Source organism: Copadichromis virginalis, linkage group LG14, assembly GCF_057382275.1.
Source record: "Copadichromis virginalis isolate Kocher_CV1m ecotype Utaka linkage group LG14, C_Virginalis_male_GT1.1, whole genome shotgun sequence".
In the NCBI taxonomy this organism is placed as follows: Eukaryota; Metazoa; Chordata; class Actinopteri; order Cichliformes; family Cichlidae; genus Copadichromis; species Copadichromis virginalis.
Window position 1 is genome coordinate 43185659 of NC_140631.1, and position 22642 is coordinate 43208300.

The following is a 22642-nucleotide window of genomic DNA, read 5'->3' on the forward strand; positions in this document are numbered from 1 at the left end:
ACTGGTTAAAGAAGTGTTTGTGTTTATTGTCTTACTGTTTTAAAGGTGATTTTTAGAGGATGTAGAAAATCCATTTACTGCAAACATGTTAAACAGCAGCTTGACAGAATAAATAATTCTTCTGATAAAATCATATCAGTTTAACATAAAGTCAACATAAACAGGTGTAAATGTAACCAAACTGTCGGAGTTATTTTAACATGAGGTGACTGCAAAGAGTTCACATGAATGACAAACACACAAATCATGTTGGTATGAAAGTTGTGCAGTTATACAACAAAGATTAATGTTGACTAAACACAACTTTATTTCATGTTAATGAAGCTGATGGTTTCTGTCGATGCAGAACAGACCGACGGTCTGCCAAAGCAACCCCGGAGTTTATCACCGCAGACACGGGGAACATTGTTCAGTCAGCTGATTTGAAGCCAGCGAGCGTTTCACTGGTTGAAGACAGAAATGTCCACAAACAAACAGCAGCTGAGAGCCGCTGCAGTAAAGGTGACAGCGCATTAAAGAGCAAAGAAGCACATGGTAACGTCCATGAGCTGTCAGTGTCAGCGGAGGGTTTGCAACCAAGTGTTAAAAATGAACGTTTTATTTTCACTTATCTTTACTTACCTTAGTATGGAAGCCCGTTTACGCCAAAAAACCCAAGTATCCATAAGTCGAAATTTCGACTTATGTTTCTCCAAATTTCGAGTTATTAACTCGAAATTTTGAGTTAATAAGTCGAAATTTGGAGAAACATAACTCGAAATTTCGACTTAGCTCTGCCAATCAGTAATCTACATGAATGAGGTCACTTTCTTGTTACCCGGAAGCATATGGTGCAAAGTAGCGCGCATTCAAAACCGGATCGCAACAAACTGGCGCTTTCGCGAGTACGTTTGCTGATAGTAACGCCATGTGATTCAGCTAATAACACAAGGATTTCATCGTTTGAAGCCACGCTGAAAATACTCAGCAATCTGTGCATTCATGACTGCATGTAGCTGTAGCATTTGTACCTGAGGGCTTCAGCTTCCGGGTAACAAGGAAATGACATCATTCACATAGATTACTGATTGGCAGCGCCAACTCGAAATTTCAAGAAAATAACTCAAAATTTTGAGTTATGGATCCTTTTTCCCCCCTTAGTGGCAGAAACAGGCTTCCATACCCTGGAGCCCTGAAATGACGGTGTGTTATAAAGTCTGTAGCAGTCTGTGTTTAACTCACTGAGTCAAAGCTGAACGTCTGCACTTCACCTGCATCTCCAGAAAACCGTCTGCATCCTGTGAACCTGCCTGTATAAACGATGAGCTGCCCTCATGGTGGAGCTCGTGTGTGTAAAACCATCAGCAAACTGGACAGAGGATCAGGGAGCTGGACCGAGGTCACCCGGCCCACTTTAATCACTTAGTGGTATTGAGCACATTCCAGCGCCGCCTAGAGGAAGAGACCATGATCTGAGGAGCGGCTCTTGGCTTTACTTTGACTGAACTTCTGCTCAAACATGATGCTAACCTCGTGGATCAGATGCTACTTCCATAAACTGGGATGTTTGCAGTGTTTCAAAGACGTGTGCGGTCCTGTGGCGGATACTCTTGATAAATGAGACACAGCGTCTTTGCTTTTCTTTCCTTCTGTGTCACAAACCTGACGATCGGCTTCGCTGTGCCGCTGGGAGCGAACATTACCGCGAGTCCCGAACTGGTAACTGTTGAACGGACGGAAGCGGTGCAGCTTCTGATCTCGACCACAGACGGAACATCAGCATCCAACACACACACCGTTTCTCCACACGTCTGAGTGATTTTTATTACATTCTGTCAAAGAACTGGTGATGACGGCCGGCTCGTATAAATACAGGCAGGAACAGCACACGTATGACGGAGAACACGATGTCTGAGCTGTCGCTGGGATTTCTGCTGTGGATGAACCACACACACACACACGCCCTGTCCTCACGCACACACTTCCTGTCCTCAGGCCTTGTGATGGCGTCTTGTCTCGCGTCACCTTTGACAGAAACATAACTCTGCTGAGTTTGTAACTTTGAACTTGGAGCTGTGTTTGTGACAGACAGACAGGGAGATGCTTTATAAACCCAACACATCTGCGCTTTTCAACAAAACATTTACAGCAGCTGACATCATCAGATCGCAGCGGCAGGGCAGCGTCCAGCTGAAATGGCAGGGCTGACGGTGCGTTTAAGGCTCGTTTGGATTCAGGTAAACAACACGCTCCTGTGATGTCACAGGGCTGAGGTGAGTGTCCACAGGCAGGAGGAGGTCCTGTCATGTCTGATAAGTTTGTGTTAAAATAAGCACGCTGGACAGATAAGAACGATATGAAACATGATGCTGGGCCCCCAGAAAGGCGGAGCTTAAGGCTTATCTTAAACCTCAGAAGTAGAATCCACACAAATGCAGGCCTGAAGGGCACAGGACCCCTCTTCCAGCATCTCCTCATCATGACTCTTCTTAAAGATACTTTCTGGACTCCACAGATCACTCCATACAAGACATAAATATCTGACCTGCTACAGCTGCTGTTACCTGGGTAACATAGGCCCTCCCCCCTCAGGTGTCCACACTTTGGTGATGAAGTTACAGAGTTCCTGCTCAGCAGCCTGAAGTAAAGTCATTAAAGGGTTAAACGTGTCAGAGACCAGAGGACGCTGTGATTGGTCTGCTGCTGACTTACAGGTGGGCACCTCAGTCCTGCAGACTGGATCTGGGTCTGACGAGTTTCAAAGTGGGGATACACCTCGGGCAGCGACTGACACGGCTTATGATTGGTCAGGTGAGAGTCTTCTCGTTCTGATGCTCAGACACTCAAACCAACAGCGATGTTCTGGCTCCTCCTCCAGCTGTGAAATCAGGTTGGGAGCTTCTCTGACTTTCTGAAACATGACGCAGACGGTCACGAGATGCACAGAGAGAGCTCTGTGTTTCCTGAACATTTCAACAGCCTGCAGGAACACAAATGTCCTGAATGATAAACCCCGCCCTCCTTGACCTCCTGCTGATTGGCTGGTGGGTGGGGTGACAAGGCACTGTGGGGTCATGTAATTGGTTGTTTCTCCTGAAATCCTGGGTGTCTGGGTTCAGTCAGGTTACTGAGAACCAGCACAGACCGATCCAAGTCCAATCACAGCGAGTCCTGGACCTGCGTCTGTAGGCTGAGGCGCTGGTCCAGGGTCAGAGGTCAGGTAGGTGAAGTGGTGAATAGCAACACAGGAGAGCAGGCAGCTGTTGCTGGGCAACAAAAAGGGAAAAAAAACAGTCAGTGAAACCTGCAAACACAGCTCAGAGTCAGTGAAGACCACAGTGTTCATCAAGCTAATGTTAGCTTTGCAGCTTGTGCTAATGTTCCTGAGATAGCATTAGCACGTAGCTGTGAGTTAGCTGCAGAAATGTGCTGATGTTTCCCAGACGGCACAGCGACATGTTGACCTCAAACATTCGCCACGTGGGTGGTGGCCCATCTACACCCATACCTACAGTTACATAATAAAATTCAGCGTGTAGGCTGCTACAAACATGTGTTCAGTGTTAAAAAAATGATCCCTGCATTCACAGTTCCATGTATGACAGGTTCCAGCTACACCACTCATGATCTCCAAGCAGGTAAGCTACACCCACCCGGCGGAAAGCCACATTGGCACTACTTAACTGTCCACTGTGAGGGTCATGCACAGAGAGGTGGAATGTAGGCAGAGCAGCACTACGACGGAGAAACGACCTCTTCCCTATGACAAAGACACACACCTACCCTACATTAGAGCTAGCACCACCTACACAACACACTCAGTGTGATTTACTGACTACGTTTTCTGTAATGGCGACATCAATGATAGACGCTGCTGTCTGGGTTGGTTCCTAACATTAGCTGATAAAGTTAGATCAGTCAGTCCGCAGACTTGGGACGAATCAGACGCTTTTACCATGTGACAAAGACAACACTGAGTCTGTTAGCGCCAAGCTAACATGAGCGAGAACGTCAGGTTGTCCACATAAAGCAGCAGTCACCTGGCAGCAGCTAGGCCTCGCTGGCACTGCTGCTCCTGTTCAGCTCTCTGATGCCCTGCAGGATCCTCTTCATGTGGCCCACCTTCGTCACGCCGAGGTCCTGCACACACCAGAGGAGGTCAGTGAGGCTGGGCAGGCACTTCCACTCCATCATCCATCCCATCACCAGCACCATCCATTACATCACCACCATCCATCACATCTTCACCATCCATCCATCCATGCTACATCAACCTATACCTATCAGCAGTTAGCGGTGACCCAGCGGCGTACCTTTAGGTCCCTCCTCTCCAGGTGGATGAGCTCAGCTCCACGGACGTCGTGACCAATAAAGATGTCTTTATACTCAGTGAGAGACAGAAAGTCCAGCCATGCCCCCACCTCTTCTGTCCCCCACTGGTGAACTGAGACATCAACAGGAAGTGGTTCAGACAGACAGAAAACACCGCAAACAGTGATTTCATAAAATGCCATGACTATATTATCCTCTGTGAATTTAATCCCACAGAGAGAGACAGATGTTACCTGGCAGAGAGAACGTGGCACATGTTTCTTTGTTCTTGTTGTTCTTCTCCTTCTTGAACTTTGGGACGAGGCGGAACTTGGCGCCCCGACTGCGCTTTGAAAAATCTGTCAGTGGACCCTGAGAGACAGATGGGCAGAAATGTTTGCCATTAAATGTTTTCACGCTTCCTGGGTTGGTGTTTTTCATATTACCACCCGCTAAACACCTCGAGGCGGTTTGCTTAAGTGATGCACTGGGTGTTTCTTTATCACTCACTATGAGTTAATAGACCTCTCTGCACTGAATGATTTTTTTTTTTTAAAAAGTACCAAAGTCTTTTTATTGAAAGAGGTTTTGTACAATCACAAACAACAAATTAAACATACAAGCAGTACAGCATACTGCAAAAAAAACAAAAACAAAACTCAACCCCAAAAACAGCGTCTTCTCTCTCATCCGAGAAGCTTCTTCAGTTCTAAGGTCAAATGGTGGAGAGTCCCAGATTTCAGATGAGAGGTGAAACGTCTTCAAGCAACTTAAAGAAGTCCAGACGCTTTTCTTTCTAAGCTCCTTTGACTATGATGACCTGGATGACTGAGAACCTTCACAGACACTCTCCAACATTGGCAGGTAGTTTGTTTTATAAAGATCTTTGTAACAGCTGGAGATCCAGATTCCGAGGAATTTAAACGTTTTATTATTTACTTTGAATGGTATTAGATTAGATGGGATATTTTTTGCAGCCGCATTGATTGGGATGAATTCACTTTTCTGAGGATTTATTATGTAGCCAGACATTGAACCAAATCTTTGCAGAGTGCTTAGTAGTTTCGAGGCGAGGGTGGGGTCAATTATAAAAAAGCAATAGATCGTCTGCATAAAGTGAAACTTTGTATTCTTGGCCTATTCTGATGACTCCTGTGATACTGGTATCCTGTCGTATGGCTGATGCTAAGGGCTCTATAGCAAAGACAAACAAAAGTAGAGCTAGAGGGCATCCCTACTAGTGGCCCTATGGAATTTAAAATAAGAAGAGATCGTATTATTAGTACGCACAGCTGCCATTGGTGAATTGTAGAGAGTTTTCACCAACAATATGAATCTGGGGCCAAAACCAAATTTGCTCAAACTATAGAAAAGGTAGTCCCACTCCACCCGGTCGAAGGCCTTCTCAGCATCAAGTGACAGTAGGGCTTGAGGTGTATTGGTTGAGGGAGGGTCATGAATTATACTTAAGACGTGTCTAATGTTGACGAAAGAGTGTCTGCCCTTGATAAAGCCGGTTTGGTCTGTGGAGATGATTGTTGGTAAGATAAGATAAGATAAGATAGAACTTTATTAATCCCTCGGGTGGGTTCCTCTGGGAAATTCGATTTCCAAAAAAGCACAGCACCGACAGAAGTTACAGAGTTACAGAATATTATATATATATACACACACACACACACACACACACACACACACACACACACACACACACACACACATATAAATACAGAGACAATATAAATAAAATATACGAAGGGGATAAATAGAATAAATAGGAATAAAAAATAAAAATACAAGTGAATTGCACATTTCAAGTATTGAGTCTATTGCACTGTTGACTATTTACAAAAGTATTGCACAAAAGGTATTGCACAGTGAGGTGAAGAGGCACTACAGCTTAGTTGTTCCCTCCTTTGTCCTCCTGTTTCCCCTCCCTCTCCCCTCCAGAGAGGAGTTAAACAGTCTGATGGCGTGTGGGACAAAGGAGTTTTTAAGTCTGTTCTTGTCTTTGGGAGAAGCAACCTGTCACTGAACAGACTCTTCTGGTTGTTAATGGCCGTGTGCAGAGGATGCCTGGCATTGTCCATAATGTCCATCAGTTTCTTTAATGTCCTTTTCTCTGCCAGGTAACACGACCTCTAAGCGCTGTGATAACATTTTTGCGAGAATCTTTGCATCGGTGTTTAGCAGTGAAATCGGCCGGTATGAGCTACATTGGAGAGGGTCTTTGTTTTTTTCAGAATGAGTGAAATAACCACTTCTTGCATAGTTGGAGGGAGAGTGCCAGATGAATAGGACTCTGAAAAGACTGAGAGCAGAAGTGGTGAAAGTTCGTTAGAAAACGTTTTAAAAAATTCAGATGAGAAACCATCTGGTCCAGGGGACTTTGCATTCCACCAATCACCATCATGACCTCCTGGATAGAGAGGTCCCTTTCGAGTTCGGTAACCAGTTTAGGGTCAAATGTGGTTATACTGAGGTGACTAAAGAAGTTGTTCAAAAAAACATCGAAATGTGTAACACAGAAGGATAATACAGGAATGCACAGATATCAACACACCATAGCACAATAAACACAGACAAGCAACATGGGAAAGAGTCCCAGTGTGTACATCTGATCTGGGACCTCTGCAATCTTCGACTGCGCCTCCAGCTGACCCGATGTCCACATCAGAGGGGAGGTAAGCGTTGGACGTGGCGTTGGATCCGGGGTAGGGAGGGTGATGCGTCGGTGAGTGCTTATCAGTATCAGTATGTGTATGTGTGTGCGTGTCCATAGTTCAGCTGAGACAGTGTCCTTCGCCCTGCCAGGCTAAGTAAACAGTCTTCCAGCCAACCCAGGTGACCTTGCATGGAATGGGAAGAACAGACTCAACACAGTCGTTATCAGGGTGTTGTTGTTCGCCTCCAGCCTTGAGCCCACAGCTGGCGCCGAAGGGGTAGCCGGATTATGATGGTAATTTTTCTTTTGCGACAACTCATGAGAATTTCAAGCTGTTCTTTAACACTCCAACACTGGTCTCTCAATCTCCCGTTGGAGAACCGCGAGCTTCCACATGATGGTATCAAACTTGCGCTCCGTGGTCTTGTCATTCTTTTGCTCAGAGAGCCGATTCTGAGAACTCACGACTGCAGTGAGCTGTTCCACGATGTAATCCAACTTTCGCTCAAAGGTGTTATTCTGAGCAGGCCTCTCCTTGATGTAACCCAATATAAACTCAGAGGTGTTATTCTGAGTATTCACGGCAGATGTAAGCGTCTCCAAGGTCTTAACCATGCTGCTCTCAATGAGCCCGTTCTGAGAAGTAGCGATTCGTCCCATCGTTCCAATCCCAGCGGGCAGCCTTGGGGGGGGTTTGAACAGCCGGTTCTGCTCTCTTAATTCTCCGATAAGCCAGGGCCAAGCCAGCTCCGATCAGCAAGAACCCTGTTATCATGGTTCCGAATAGGTAGATATCTTCAGCGTCCTCGATCGACAGTCCCGCCATGCACACGACCCTCTGCCACCCGTCCATCGTGTATCCGGCAGGGAAAGTCCCTCCAGGGCACTCAGGCTCTCCCGAGCCCAGACTTCTCGTTGAGAAAAGGGTGTCAATAGCATTCAGAGACCAGTTGATCAAATCAATAATTCTCTTTAGGTTTTAGAGAACAGACTGTGAGAGACTGTTCAAGGGAAAGTAATACAAAAAACACGAGACTAGACAAGGACATAAGAGCTAAGCAGGGAAGATAAGGGAGAGGAGAGGAGAAAAAGTGTGTCCGCCTCCTCTAGGGATGGGTACCGGTGTCCGGTGCCATGATGGCACCGGTTCTGACATAAACGGTAGTAACCAGACCGAAAAGCAGCGCACATTTCGGTGCTTTATTTCGGTGCTTTTTTTTCCTGAGCTGTGATACACTTCTAGCCAATAATTTTACGTTTCCGAGGATAGTAGGCGGGTCCAGGTACGTGCGTTCTTTTAGAGCAGACATCCCAGGGGTCTGGTTTCGTTCAATAGTCTCTAATCTCAGATTTTGTAAAATTCACGAATACTTCGTTAGAGAATAAAAGAGCATTAAACCTCCAGGGGGGTATATACGATTGGCACCAGGGATGTGCATTCTCATCACTAGGGGAGCATGGTCTGAAATAACAATAGATTGATAATCTCAAGTTTCAACCAGTGGAAGAGCAAGTTTATCAATTAAAAAAGTAATCTGAGAGAATGTTTTGTGGACAGGAGAGTCGTAGGATCGCTACCCTATCGTGGTGGAGGAGTTTGTGTGTCCCAGGGATCCCAGGGGCTATGTTATCTGGGGGCTTTTGCCCCCTGGTAGGGTGTCCCATGGCAAATTGGTCCTGGGTGAGGGAACAGACAAAGAGCGATTCAGAAGATCCTTATGAGAAAAACAGAGGGAACAGTTTACCCTGCCCGGGATAGGGTTACTGGGGCCCCGCCCTGGAGCCAGGCCCAGGCAGGGTGCCCGAGGCCGAGCGTCTGGTGGCCGGGCCTTAGTCCGTGGGGCCCAGCCAGGCACAGCCCGAAAAGGGGACATGGGCCCATCCTCCCGCGGGCCCACCACCCGCAGGAGGAGCCGTAGGGGTCAGGTGCCGGGCGGCGGCCAGGAGTGGAGGCCCTGGCGAACTGATCCCCGGCTACCAAGACTGGCAATTGAGACATGGAATGTCACCTCTCTGGTGAGGAAGGAGCCTGAGTTAGTCCGTGAGGTTGAGAGGTACCGGCTAGATATAGTCGGGCTCACCTCTACGCATGGCTTGGGCTCTGGAACCAGTCTCCTGGAGAGGGGCTGGACTCTGTCTCAGTCTGGAGTTGCCCCTGGTGAGAGGCGGTGGGCTGGGGTGGGTATTCTAATATCCCCTCGGCTTGCTGCCGGTACGTTGGGGTTCTTCCCGGTGGATGAGAGGGTTTGTTCCCTGCGCCTTAGGGTCGGGTAACGGGTCCTGACTGTCATCTGCACTTATGCGCCGAGTGGCAGTTCAGAGTACCCAGCCTTCTTAGAGTCCCTGGGTGGGGTGCTGGAAGCTGCTCCACCTGGAGACTCTGTTGTCCTACTGGGAGACTTCAATGCTCACGTGGGTAACAACAGCGAGACCCGGAGGGGCGTGACTGGGAGGAACGGCCTCCCTGATCTGAACCTGAGCGGTGTTTTGTTATTGGACTTCTGTGAAAGACAATGTTTTTCACATATATCATTGCCTTCTGTTGATCCAAAAACTCCTTACTCTTGCCCCTGAAAGATATACGCAGTCTCCCTGGAAACATTATTCCGTAGCGGACATCTTGATGCCCTCGAAGCAGGTTCCTCACGTAGTTAAAAGCGATTACACCGCGAGCTTTGGCACTGCGAGCTTTGGCAATGCTCGCGGTGTAGTCAGGGAAGATGGCCAGAGGGTTCCCCTTATATTGCAACACACCCCACTCCTGGGCCTGCCGTAGCACACTGACGCAGTCTTGGTAGTAATGGAGTTTGGCGATGATAACTGAAGGTTTCCCGTTAGATCTTCTGGGAGCAAGGCCTCTATGTGAGCAGTCCACTGGGATTTCTTTATCCAGTTGCAGAACTTCTTTCAATAGAGTAGAAACTGAGCTGGTCGAGCTGGAACCGGCGTCCTCTGCAACACCCACAATACAAATATTGCACCTCCACATTCTTGCCTCCATATCTTTGTTCTTTTCTTTTAAGCTAGCCAGCTCAGTCTGTAATCCTGCAACCATCTCTTGGAGGCTGACAACCTTGTACGACCTTGATGATAAACCCTCTTCCAGGTCGCTAATAGCGGACTTGATGTTGTTAATTTCTGAGCGGACTGCTGCTGTGTTGTTAGTAATCTCCATCTTAACTTCTCTTAGTTCGTTCTTGAGGCAGTCGAAATCCTCTGCAAGCGCACTTTTCAGTTCTGACCTGATAATCATGGAGATATCGTCTTTCAGAGAGGAGAGGATGTCCGATTTCAGGCCTTCATACTCCATCGCGGTGCCTGACTGCGAGCTAGGCGACGAGCTCCTGCCTGCTTTATCAGCGTGTGCCGAGGATGTGTCTGTCCGCTGGCCCGAGGGGCCAGTATACCCTATATTTCCAGAGTTTTGATGCCATTCTGGTTGTAACCTTGGCCCGTTTTTTCTCGTCGGTCACAGGTGTTACGGGGAGTGGTAGTTCGTTTAAATAAGCCTTTAAAAGCAATTGTTAAAATATAAGCTAGCTAGACGGGAGCCCAGTCCAACACGTCTTACTCCATTGTCGGCTCACTAGCGCCCCCTGAATCATACTTTGTATTAATCTCTGTCTCTCTTCCACAGCATGTCTTTATCCTGTCTTCCTTCTCTCTCCCCAATCGGTTGCAGCAGATGGCCCCGCCCCTCCCTGAGCCTGGTTCTGCCGGAGGTTTCTTCTTGTTGAAAGGGAGTTTTTCCTTCCCACTGTCGCCAAAGTGCTGCTCATAGGGGGTCATATGATTGTTGGGTTTTCTCTATATGTATTATTGTAGGGTCGACCTTGCAATATAAAGCACCTTGAGGCGACTGTTGTTGTGATTTGGCGCTATATAAATAAAACTGAACTGAAGTCAAAAACATTAATTATTGCCCCTGAGAGTAGCGCTGCCACGATTAGTCGACTGGTCACGATTACGTCAACGACTAATTTAATAGTCGACGCGTCGTTTGAAACTTTGTAAGATCCCAAAAGACGCAGGAATAAGTAGTAGGATTTAAGAGTGTAATAACGGACTGAAACAGAAGATGGCAGCACTGCATGTACAAGGATGCCAGCTGCCGTTAAACCCTGAAGAAGAAGCTGTGTCCGGTATCGTAGCTGCTCCTCTCCTGTGCCCTGTCCTGTTCTTTCTGGGTCATAAACTTTTAAGATATTTTCAGATCTCTTCAAATATCTGCTCGGTTTATCAAGACACCACATATTTTCAAAAGCGCTCCGACGTTTTCGGAGACGTCTGTTACCCACTAGCTCGATAGCTAGCCGGGGGCTAGGCTAACTAGAGCCGTGAGAACACCGGACTCCCGGCAAATCGTTTTCAAACCCACCGCCGTCTTTCGCTACTCAGGTTAAACATGATATATGAGTCACTTAGATAACTTAAAAATGATATTGTTTGGCTTTCTTTAGTATTTTATTTGTTCCTGAGTAAATCGGTTTGGCTGAGATTAAATTATAGTTTTTACACAGCTGAATAAACATCAAGCAGGGAGCTGATTTGTGTGAGCTGCTCGATAATTTACTCCGGTGTCCTGTTATATTTTAGATAGCAAGGAGCAGACGGCTGAGTTTATTAATCTCCACTGAAATAATCTGAAAATTTCATTAAAATTTAATAACCTATCATCTTGTCTTTATTGTTAGTTAGCACCTTAAACACTTAAAGCTGTAAGCTAATGATAGTTATATAAGAGCAGATGCTGCTGGTGCAATAAGCTGTACAATGGATGATGATCTGATTAGTGACTAATCGCAAAATTAATCGGTGACTAGTCGACTATAATCGTTTATGGCAGCTCTACCTGACAGCCAGATATCTATAATCAAACAGCATCTTAGTTCTCTTGGCTCAGAGATACCTGAGGCTCACCCAAGCCTCAGGTATCTCGGTGTTGTTTTTGATTCTGCCATGTCTCTAGAGCAACACTCTCGACAGTTAATTAGGAACTGCCTTTTTCAGCTGAGAAATATCTCCAAACTGCGAATGTTTTTGTTTAAATCTGAGTTAGAAATGATTATTCGTACTTTTATTTCTTCTTGCTTAGATTATTGTAACAGTCTTTTTCTTTGTTTGAGCAAAAAGAACCATGACCGTCTCCAGTCAGTCCAGAATGCCGCGGCAAAGCTTTTAACAAAGACATGAAAAAGAGAGCACATTGCACCAGTTTTACGCTCATTACACTGGCTTCCAGTACATTTTAGAATTCATTTTAAAATCTTAGTACTGACTTTTAAAGCTTCGAATCATGACGCTCCTCTCTTTATTTCTAATCTCTTAGAAGCTCACGCTCCCTCTCGCAGCCTGAGATCATCTAATCAAAGGCTGCTGATAGTTCCCCGAACACGTTTTAAAACCAGAGGTTTTAGAGCGGTGGCCCCCAGGTTGCTCTCCCTCCATCTCTATGTTGCCTGGATTGTATTTTTTTTTTTTTAAACATCATCCTAAGACTCATTTATTTAGACTGGCTTTTAATTAGATTTGTGCTGTATGTTTGATTGTACTGTTTTATATTATTGTGAAGCACTTTGTTGTTTTTATCCTGTGAAGAGTGCTGTATAAATCAATAAAGTAAAGTACAGTAATTACCTCATGGTCTGATGGGTCAATGACTGGACACAACCAGGGAACATCAGCCAGGCGGGGGAGCTGCTGAGCCACAGAACTCAGAGCTGCATTCAGTTGTTCCTGCTGAGGAGGATCCAGCTGCTGCAGAGACAGACACACAATGTTAGGACTGGACCACGAGGACCAGGCTTTGTTTTTTTGGTGTGGTTACCCATGAACAATCAGAGTAAAACATGGCAGGAACCTGTCAACCTGCATTGTGTAACAGATAAAGATAGAGCCTAAGGTTTCTAACATTCTGGGATAAAGTAAAGGACCAAAGCAGTTACCATGGACATCTTTCCAGACAGGAGAAGTTCAGTCTCACTGACCAAAGCTTTGATGTTGCTGACCATCTGAATGACCACGCTGCAGCTCAGAGCCTGTAGACAAACAGTGATACTTTACACAGCTGAAGGCTCAAGGACTTACGTGAACGATAGAAATGGCAAGAGCAGCTGTCGTACCCTGGAGCTCTTGGAGTCGGCGTAGACTACGTCCATGGCCTTTGAACTGGCGTTGACAGCGTGAGCCAGTTCCTGTTCCATGCTCTGGTGAGACTGAGCGACCTCACGGATGCTGAAACGCCACAAACACATTCAGGTACTCACAACAAGAGCACAGAGGTCGACCCTAAGGCCTTTGTTCTTCCACAGAATCAGACCAAATCCATCTGTTTATTGAGCTGCGGTAGGACGACAGGTCCTACCAAAGGATTCAAACCAGTTCCTGCTGTGAGGCGATGGTTCTAACCACTGTGACACCGCCATGCCATGTTATCAAAAGTAAAAACATTTGTTCATGGAGCAGGTGGGAACACTGGGTGGGTCTCACCTGTGGATGAGCACTCCAGCTGCCTGACCGAACTCGCTTATGAGTGTCGCCTCTTCCTCGGAGACGATCTCAGGCTGGGAGGACAGTGGTGGCTGAGGCGGCGCCCGGGGAAACTCGCACTTCTGTTTGTCCTCCCAGGACTTCAGGGTGCTCTCAAATGCCTGAAACACAGACACGAGGTGAAAACCTCCGCCGGGCCGGATCGAGACTCCCAGAACAACCCAGAGCTGCTTCACTTACTCGGTCTCGGGTCAGGGTCTGGGTCCGGTTCTTATGGATGATCTTTATGTACCCCGGAGGCTGGATCCACGCTTCCCCGTCCACCTGAACCGGGACACCCTCGTCGCCCAGGATTGTGATCTTCACTGTCCGACACTGAGAGGGAGGGGGTGACAGTTACAGACAGATAGGCGGGTGGATTGGACAGGTAGGTGGGTGGATGGGTACCTGAGCGATGCGGTGGTGCTGCAAGTTGATGACTCGGGACACGGCCATCTGCATGCTGCCAAAAACGGCCACCACCTCCAGGATCTTATCATCGAAGGACGGCGCTGTGAAGGTCTGACAGAAACACATAGGCCGAGTCATGACAGCACCGCTCAACTACTAGTAACCACCAGAGAACTTCCTGTTCCACAGGGGGCGCTCACAATGACTGCAGCTACGCAAACGCCAACCTTCACATGAGACGTTCAGTACTACAGTAATGTATTACTTCATTTCAGCATCAACATGTTCACACGAGTACAGACAGGTGGAGGAGGTGGAGGTCTTACATCGTCCTCTTTGGTTCCTCCCCAGAAGTTGGTCCCACCTGCGTAGCTCGGGATGTTCAGGACAGCGATTCCCTGCAGACTGGGCAGAGGGATTGGCCGACCATCACACTGAAACACACAGTGTCACGCGTATTACCAGCTAATCTCTTTAATCACTGCAGGAACACGGTAAGAAGTGGAGTGACAGGTCAGGTGGTTTACAGAGCTGGTGTGTCTGCGCTCTCAGGACCTAAGAGGAAGCAGGAAGTTGTCGTTTTCCTGGTCGTGCCCCTCCCCGTCGGCTGCAGGTTGTTTGGACTACGTCCATTTATAAAAAATACTGTGAAGAAAACTGAACTCGGCCTTAAAGACCCTGAAGACATTCATGATGTCATGAAGGTCAGAGTGAGTTTACTGAGGAGGCAGCAGAGCGTGAGGGATTTCCTGGTTCTGCTCTCACCTCCAGAAGGACTCTCTGCTCGAGGTTCTTGTAGGTTCTGTGCAGCAGCTCCTTGGTTCCTAGGACTCCATACCACATCATGTTCTTGGTGCGACTCCTGCAGATCAGGACACATCTGAGTCAGTTAGCGCTCTTGGAGCTCGCCACGCCGCCGTCACCGTGCCCACTCCTACCTGCACTTCTCTGGATGTTCGTCTCGCTTGTTGTTGAAGTCCAGAGAGATTTTGGCATCTAGTCCGATGCCAAAGTAGTTGTTCATGACACACTTCTCAGTGTAGCAGTCCCTGACACACACACACACAACAGGGTTAATGAGAGCACGTGTGGACGCGGCGAGGACCTTATGACGCAGTCACGGAGCCTCACATGTTGTCGGGGTCGCAGCTGAACGGGTCGGCGTTGACCAACAATCGGCTGATGACGGAGCTGTTGGACAGCGAGCCTGCAAAACACACACACACACACACACACACACACACACACACACACACACACACACACACACACACACACACACACACATCACTACTGGCATCATAAACACACACTTTAAGGAGTCAGACCTGCCGGCCTGTTACCTGGATACAGGATCTTTGTGTTGAGCATAGGCATGTTGTCCCGGCTTCCTGTCTGGACAGGAAGTGATGCGGAGCTGCCCAGTGGTAGGCTGCCTTTGCTGATGAGCTTCTCACAGGGCGTCTTACTGACTGAAGACAGAAAACAAAGCATGAGTGTGCGGCGGCCGTCCCGTGGGGAAAGCACGCTTTGGATGTTTCTGACCTCTGCGAGCGCCACGATGCTTGGAGCTGTAGGACGAGTGCAGGGACGTCTTGTCCTCCTCGGTGTCCTCCTCTTCGTCCTCCTCCACCAGACCCTCCTCCTCGGCCCGGCTCAGAGAGAAGACCTGCTGCTGAGTCTGAGCGTTCTGCTCGTCCACCGCTGCAAACACACAGAAGCAGCTCAGTTCGCTCGCACCACGCTCTCCTCACATTACACTGATAAAAATATCAGAGCTGGTCATTTACTGATTTCTAAAGTAAATTAGTTGTCAAACAGCTAACAGATCATCTGCAGAGGTTTATTTGAAGAGTTTCAGTCAGGTTTCAGAGCTCAGCACAGCACAGAAACAGCTTTAGTGAAGGTTACAAATGATCTTCTTATGGCCTCTGACAGTGGACTCATCTCTGTGCTTGTCCTGCTAGACCTCAGTGCAGCGTTCGATACTGTCGACCATAATATCCTATTAGAGCGATTAGAACATGCTGTAGGTATTACAGGTACTGCACTGCAGTGGTTTGTATCATATCTATCTAATAGACTCCAGTTTGTGCATGTAAATGGAGAGTCCTCTTCACACACTGAGGTTAGTTATGGAGTTCCACAGGGTTCAGTGCTAGGACCAATTCTGTTTACATTATACATGCTTCCCTTAGGCAGCATCATTAGAAGACATAGCATACATTTACACTGCTATGCAGATGACACCCAGCTCTATCTGTCCATGAAGCCAGATAACACACACCAATGAGTTAAACTGCAGGAATGTCTTAAAGACATAAAGACCTGGATGGCCGCTAACTTTCTGCTTCTTAATTCAGATAAAACTGAGGTTATTGTACTCGGCCCTGAAAAGCTTAGAAATATGGTATCTAAGCAGATTCTTACTCTGGATGGCATTACCTTGGCCTCCAGTAACACTGTGAGGAACCTTGGAGTCATTTTTGACCAGGACATGTCCTTCAACGCACATATTAAACAAATATGTAAGACTGCTTTCTTCCATTTGTGCAACATCTCTAAAATTAGAAATATCCTGTCTCAGAGTGATGCTGAAAAACTAGTTCATGCATTTATTACTTCCAGGCTGGACGACTGTAATTCATTATTATCAGGATGTCCAAAAAACTCCCTTAAAGCCTTCAGCTGATCCAAAATGCTGCAGCAAGAGTCCTGACAGGGACTAGAAAGAGAGAGCAGATTTCTCCTGTTTTGGCTTCCTGTTAAATCCAGAATTCAAAATCCTGCTCCTCACATACAAGGTCTTAAATAATCAGGCCCCATCTTATCTTAATGACCTTGTAGTACCATATCACCCTATTAGAGCACTTCGCTCTCGCTCTGCAGGCCTACTTGTTGTTCCTAGAGTATTTAAAAGTAGAATGGGAGGCAGAGCCTTCAGTTTTCAGGCCCCTCTTCTGTGGAACCAGCTTCCAGTTTGGATTCAGGAGACAGACACTATCTCTACTTTCAAGATTAGGCTTCAAACTTTCCTTTTTGCTAAAGAATATAGTTAGGGCTGGACCAGGTGACCCTGAATCCTCCCTTAGTTATGCTGCAATAGACATAGACTGCCGGGGGATTCCCATGATGCATTGAGTTTTTCCTTTCCAGTCACCTTTCTCACTCACTATGTGTTAATAGACCTCTCTGCATTGAATCATATATGTTATTAACCTCTGTCTCTCTTCCACAGCATGTCTTTATCCTGTCTTCCTTCTCTCACCCCAACCAATCACAGCAGATGGCCCCGCCCCTCCCTGAGCCTGGTTCTGCCGGAGGTTTCTTCCTGTTAAAAGGGAGTTTTTCCTTCCCACTGTCGCCAAAGTGCTGCTCATGGGGGTCATATGATTGTTGGGTTTTTCTCTGTATCTATGAAGCGCCTTGCGGAGACTTATGTTGTGATTTGGCGCTATATAAATAAAATTGAATTGAATTAAAGTGACCGAACTCATCAAGCTTCCTGCCCTGGTTTCCTGAATCTGAACCAGCATGACCCCAGCTGAGTCCCGCAGCTGGGGTCTGTCTGTGGACAGAGTCTAACAACAAACCTGAGGCCGAGCTGTTCTGCAGCAGCAGACATTGAGATCTGATCCTGGATCAGTGTGTTTGTCATTTCTGTAACTCAGCCCAGCTTCAATCTGTGGGAGGAACTGATGAGCATTTACCCAAATTTTTCAGAAGGACAGAAAATCTAATTTTTCCCTTTAATTGCATCTCATACAGCCCCCCGATCCATCGTCGAAAATAAACCTGTTATCACTCATCTCTTTAAAGCCCTCCTCCCCAAACACCTGCTTTCCTCTGATAGGCCAGCCTGTGGCAGCCTGCTAAGGGGCAGCTGTACTGACTGTAGCTGAGTATCCACAGCCTCATGGAGATTTGACTTTACTGAGCTGTATCTGAACAGCTCCTCTGTGAAACCACCACACCTGTTCAGGTGAGTCCTGACCATGACGGGCTCACCTTTCTCAGTGTGCTCAATGATCTGCCGGATGGCCTTCTTCAGACTGTTGGCTCTCAGCATCAGCTGTTCTCGAGGTTTAAAAATGGCAGCTGTTACCACAGAGGAGGAGGTGGAAGGGGTGGGGCGTGAAGAGCAGGTGGAAATGGGCAGAAAGTGGGGAGGAGGAGGAAGATGAAGAGGAGGCAGCACAAGTCCCTCCACCTCCTCCTGCTCCTCAGCGATGGTTGGGGGAGGAGCTGGAGGGAGCACAGAGGACGCCTGAGACTCCTCATTTAGAGTCTTCAGCAACGAGTCCAACTTCTCCTTCAGCACACCGCACTGAGACAGAAAACGCGAGTCATCAAACACAGACTCGAGTCATCAAACACAGACTGGTGCCTTTTCAGTTGTGGTACCTTCTTGGCCATGGCCTCTGACTCCTCCGAACTCTCCGTGTTCTTCTCGTAAGCTTTACCAACCCGGGCCACAAAGTCCTTCACCGTCTCACAGAGAACTCTGCAATGAACCACACAAACACCACCATTACTCAATTACACCTAAGACACGACACAGATGGCTGCGCAGGTGGGTGGGCGTACTTGGCCGAGGAGATAACCACCGAGTGCTTGTCAGAGGTCAGGATCTTGGACAGGTGAGCAGCCACTGAGTCCTCATACGTGAGAATGTGCTGGACCTGGATTAGAGGATGGAAACAGTCGAGTCAGAGGAGTCTGTTCGTTGTTCCCAATCTGATTCAGAAAGCACGACACTTTCAAAATAAAATCATGGTGGCTTCTGTCAGTGTCAGATCGGCCCCTCTGCTCACATTCAGCACAAGCTCAGCCACATTCACGGAAACATATCCACTTACTCATCATTAGGTTGCTAGGTAACATTGATCCCTGACTTTAATACTGATCAGTATTAAAGTCAGGGAGCAGCACTGGCATCACTGCTGCCCTGGTTATTGTCTTATTGACGATGATCTGATTAGCTGATATTAAAACCTGCCAAAGCTGGTCCTGCACAAACCAGAAAAAGCCAGTTTGCTCATAAAGCCTCATCCAAGCATGCTAAGCCTCTGAATACTGTTATACTCTTTGTAAATGAGTGGCTTTGGTTTGTTCCACCAGAGGAAAGAATCACAGAAACCCACACACGACCAATGCAGAGGACAATGAGATTGGCCACACCCATTCTTCATCAGAGCAGTGCTGAGGTCTCACCTCAGAGTCATCGCTGCAGTCCTCGGTGACAGTGGATGCAGAGTGTTGCCGTGGAAACTTAGTCTCATAGACCATGATGCTCCACCTGCAACAGGAAGAGAGAAAGGCGTGGTTTACCTGAGCTACAGCCCGGACCCGTAGGTCGTCCCCATCCTCGTGTGACATCAGATAACTGGTCACCTGTCAAGCATCTTGGTGCTGGCTCTCTCCAGTTTCTCCAGAATTTGAGGGAGCTGGGTGTCATCGTCGCAGGCCGAACCCCAGCCCAGAACCCGGGCAAGGTCATTCCCGGTCCCCAGAGGAAGAACGCCGAGCTGACACTGAAACACAGATACACACAGTCAGCGGCGAGCACGGCGGGAGGCAGAGCACGAGTTAACCTGCAAGCTCGTACCTGCTTGTGCAGCGTGAGCATATCGATCTCAGACAGCACCCAGCCAACGCTGCCATCTCCTCCACACACCAGGATCCTGAAGGTATCGAACTTCTGGAACAGCCGCAGACTGCCACACACACACACACACACAGGTGTGAACTTGCATGTCAAACATACTGTGTGTTACTGTGTTTTTGTCTGTGTGCGTCTGTGTGCGTGTCACCCCAGGTGAGGCCCTCCATTCATCAGGTCAAACACCTGCGCCGGGTTCAGCAGCTGCTTGAAGCGCCGCAGGAACTTCACACCCTGATTGTCTCCACTTTTAGAGTTAACAAAGACCAACAGAGGACTGGTGCAGGACGGAGGACACGACGCCTTCCAGAAACCTGCGCACACAACACACACACACACCAGCTGTTGGTCTGCCGTGGGTTAGTGGGGCACTGGTTTGTGTCGACCTCCTGCAGACCGACGTGGGCGGTGCTGGCTCTGATGCTGCACACATTAAAACCTCTGTAACAGCCGCTTTAACCCGAGAGCCCACTGTTACGCCCCTAGTCTAGGCGGGTAGGGACGCACATAAGGTTGGAGGAGAGAGAGACAAATCCCCGCCCTGGTTCCCAAGCCAAACATCCAAACCAGTTGTGAGTAAAAAAAAGTGATTTTATTTAAGGACAAGAAGCATAGCTCCAGGGTGAGCCCAGGCCAAAATAATAAACAAAACCAACTAAGTCCCACCAGAAAAGACTAACTAAACCCTAAGAAAGAAAAAAGAACAAACAAATGCCAGAGCTATCCCTCGCTCCCTGACCAAGAAAACAGGAGAAAACGATTCCAAAAGAAAAGGCAGCTCACCCCTTCCGCTTCAGCCCACGAGTGCTTTTACAATTCACACTCCCACAAATACACAAGATAAACACAGGCTGGGAAAACCAGGGTCAGGACTGCGACGGCTCCACACTCTCTCTCTCTCTCTCTCTCTGGAGCTGTCAGAGCGGCTTTTTGAATGTGGTCACCTGTTCCATGGTCCAATCAGCTGCTCACTACTCTTCATTAGGGGAGGGACCTGTAAAGAGTCTTAAACACAGTAAAGAGACAGAACAAACAGCCCACACAGTGTTCTTATGGCCACAGCCGTAACACCCCCCTTCCCAAAATCAAAGACATCTCCTTTGTAGATGTTTTGGACAGTCATGTTTAAGGGAAAACACGGGATAGGGCATCCGCTAACACATTCTCTGTGCCCTTTTTATGACGGATTTCCAAATTGAAGTCCTGCACCAGGAGGGACCACCTCATCAGCCTTTGGTTCGAGTTCCGCATCCGCATTAGGAATACCAAGGGATTGTGGTCGGTATAAACAATCACAGGCGAGGGACTGCCACCGACATACACCTCGAAATGCTGCAATGCAAACAGCAGAGAGAGGGCCTCTTTCTCAATCGTGCTGTACCCTCGCTGATGGACATTGAATTTCTTTGAGAAATAGCCGATTGGGTGATCCACACCATGATGGTCTTCCTGCAGCAATACGGCACCTGCCCCGTTTGCACTGGCGTCCACTTCCAACTTAAAAGGGCGTGCAAAATCAGGGGCGGCCAGCACTGGCGCACTGCACAGGAGAGTCTTAACAGCCCGGAACGCACTCTGACACGCAGAGGTCCACACAAAAGGTCTCAACACACTAGTGAGGCTAGTGAGAGGTGCGACCACGTCCGCGAAGTTTTGACAGAAACTCCGGTAGTAGCCCACCATGCCGAGGAAACGGCGAAGCTCACGCCTAGTCTGAGGGGCAGGAAAATCCAGTATGGCCTGGATTTTGGCCGAGATAGGGCGCACTTGCCCCTGACCCACCTGCTTTCCTAAGTACGTTACCATGGCTTTACCAAAATCACACTTGGCGAGGTTGAGGGTGAGGGATGCCCTTTCCAAGCGATGGAACACATCAGTGAGTGTCTCCATATGCTCTGACCAGGTGTCTGAATAGACGACAATGTCATCCAAATACACTTCACACTTGCAGACGCCGCCCAGCACGATATTCATGAGCCGTTGAAATGTGGCGGGAGCGTTGCGCAACCCGAAAGGCATGACAGTGTACTGGAGAAAATGGTCAGGAGTAACAAAAGCAGAGATTTCGGCCGCACGTGATGTTAGGGGAACTTGCCAATAGCCCTTTAACAAGTCCAGCTTGGTAACGAAGGTCGCAGAACCGACCCTATCAACACAATCCTCCATTCTGGGCAGAGGATAGGAATCAGGCTTGGTCACACTGTTCACCTTCCGAAAATCTGTACAAAACCGTGGGGTCTTATCCGCTTTAGGCACTAGGAGACATGGGGAACTCCACGCACTAGAGCTAGGGACAGCAAGACAATTCTCCAACAGATAAGAGACTTCTGTCTGGAAAAGAGCACGCTTAGTGGGATTCACCCGGTAGGCATGCTGTTTGATTGGAGGATGGTCCCCCACATCGATATCATGCTCCAACACGGTGGTACAGGATGGAGTGTCCGAGAAAAGATTAGGATGATTTTCAATCAACCGACACACGTCATTTCGGACATCATCGTCTACCCCAGTTAAATGTGACCTTAAATCACGTAGGATTTCAGAATTCCTAAGTCGTGCGCAGCCCACAGCACAACCGAAAACCAAATCGTCACCTACTGGGTCATACCGAGTTTCGGAAACCGGCACCCCCACAGTCGCAACTGTTGACACACCACCAGCAAAGTAGGGCTTCATCATATTAATATGACACACACGGCACTTTTTCCTTCGCTCTGGGGTGTCGATGACATAATCCGTGTCACTCAATTTCGCCTGCACTGTATACGGACCACTGAACTTGGCCTGGAGGGAAGATCCAGGGACCGGTAAAAGTGTTAAAACTTTATCACCAACCTCAAATTTTCGCTGCACAGCCTTCACATCAAACTTCCTCTTCATCCTACCTTGTGTTGCACTGAGAGCATCCCGTGCAATTGCGCACGCTTTATGCAAACGCTCTCTGAAAGAGCTCACATAGTCTAACACATTTTCCTTAGGGGCAACAGTGTCGGACAGGAAGTTCTCCTTAAGCAATCGCAAGGGGCCACGCACTGTGTGACCGAACACCAGCTCAGCAGGGCTAAATCCTAACGACTCCTGCACAC

At 47.9% G+C, this 22642-nt stretch overlaps 1 protein-coding gene across 9 annotated transcripts in view; it reads right to left on the bottom strand.

Annotated features, from left to right (window-relative positions):
• The window catches only part of dgkd (diacylglycerol kinase delta), a 32598-nt gene continuing 9956 nt past the window's right edge, over positions 1 to 22642 (bottom strand). For 7 of the 9 annotated variants that reach the window (XM_085431070.1, XM_085431073.1, XM_085431074.1 and 4 more), the window contains 23 exons: positions 19708 to 19870; positions 19503 to 19611; positions 19289 to 19428; positions 19109 to 19193; positions 18482 to 18576; positions 18299 to 18398; positions 17903 to 18221; positions 15440 to 15598; positions 15238 to 15366; positions 15026 to 15101; positions 14833 to 14943; positions 14660 to 14756; positions 14221 to 14328; positions 13892 to 14005; positions 13685 to 13819; positions 13445 to 13605; positions 13078 to 13189; positions 12901 to 12993; positions 12593 to 12712; positions 4545 to 4662; positions 4293 to 4423; positions 4020 to 4119; positions 1 to 3245 (listed from right to left, as the gene is read on the bottom strand). In XM_085431070.1, the coding sequence (XP_085287196.1) occupies positions 4030 to 4119; positions 4293 to 4423; positions 4545 to 4662; positions 12593 to 12712; positions 12901 to 12993; positions 13078 to 13189; positions 13445 to 13605; positions 13685 to 13819; positions 13892 to 14005; positions 14221 to 14328; positions 14660 to 14756; positions 14833 to 14943; positions 15026 to 15101; positions 15238 to 15366; positions 15440 to 15598; positions 17903 to 18221; positions 18299 to 18398; positions 18482 to 18576; positions 19109 to 19193; positions 19289 to 19428; positions 19503 to 19611; positions 19708 to 19870 (2765 nt within the window). In that variant the 3' untranslated portion in view covers positions 1 to 3245; positions 4020 to 4029. The remainder of the gene's footprint in view (positions 3246 to 4019; positions 4120 to 4292; positions 4424 to 4544; positions 4663 to 12592; positions 12713 to 12900; positions 12994 to 13077; positions 13190 to 13444; positions 13606 to 13684; positions 13820 to 13891; positions 14006 to 14220; positions 14329 to 14659; positions 14757 to 14832; positions 14944 to 15025; positions 15102 to 15237; positions 15367 to 15439; positions 15599 to 17902; positions 18222 to 18298; positions 18399 to 18481; positions 18577 to 19108; positions 19194 to 19288; positions 19429 to 19502; positions 19612 to 19707; positions 19871 to 22642) is intronic. The other 2 variants (XR_014914948.1, XM_085431067.1) reach the window with 2 other exon arrangements.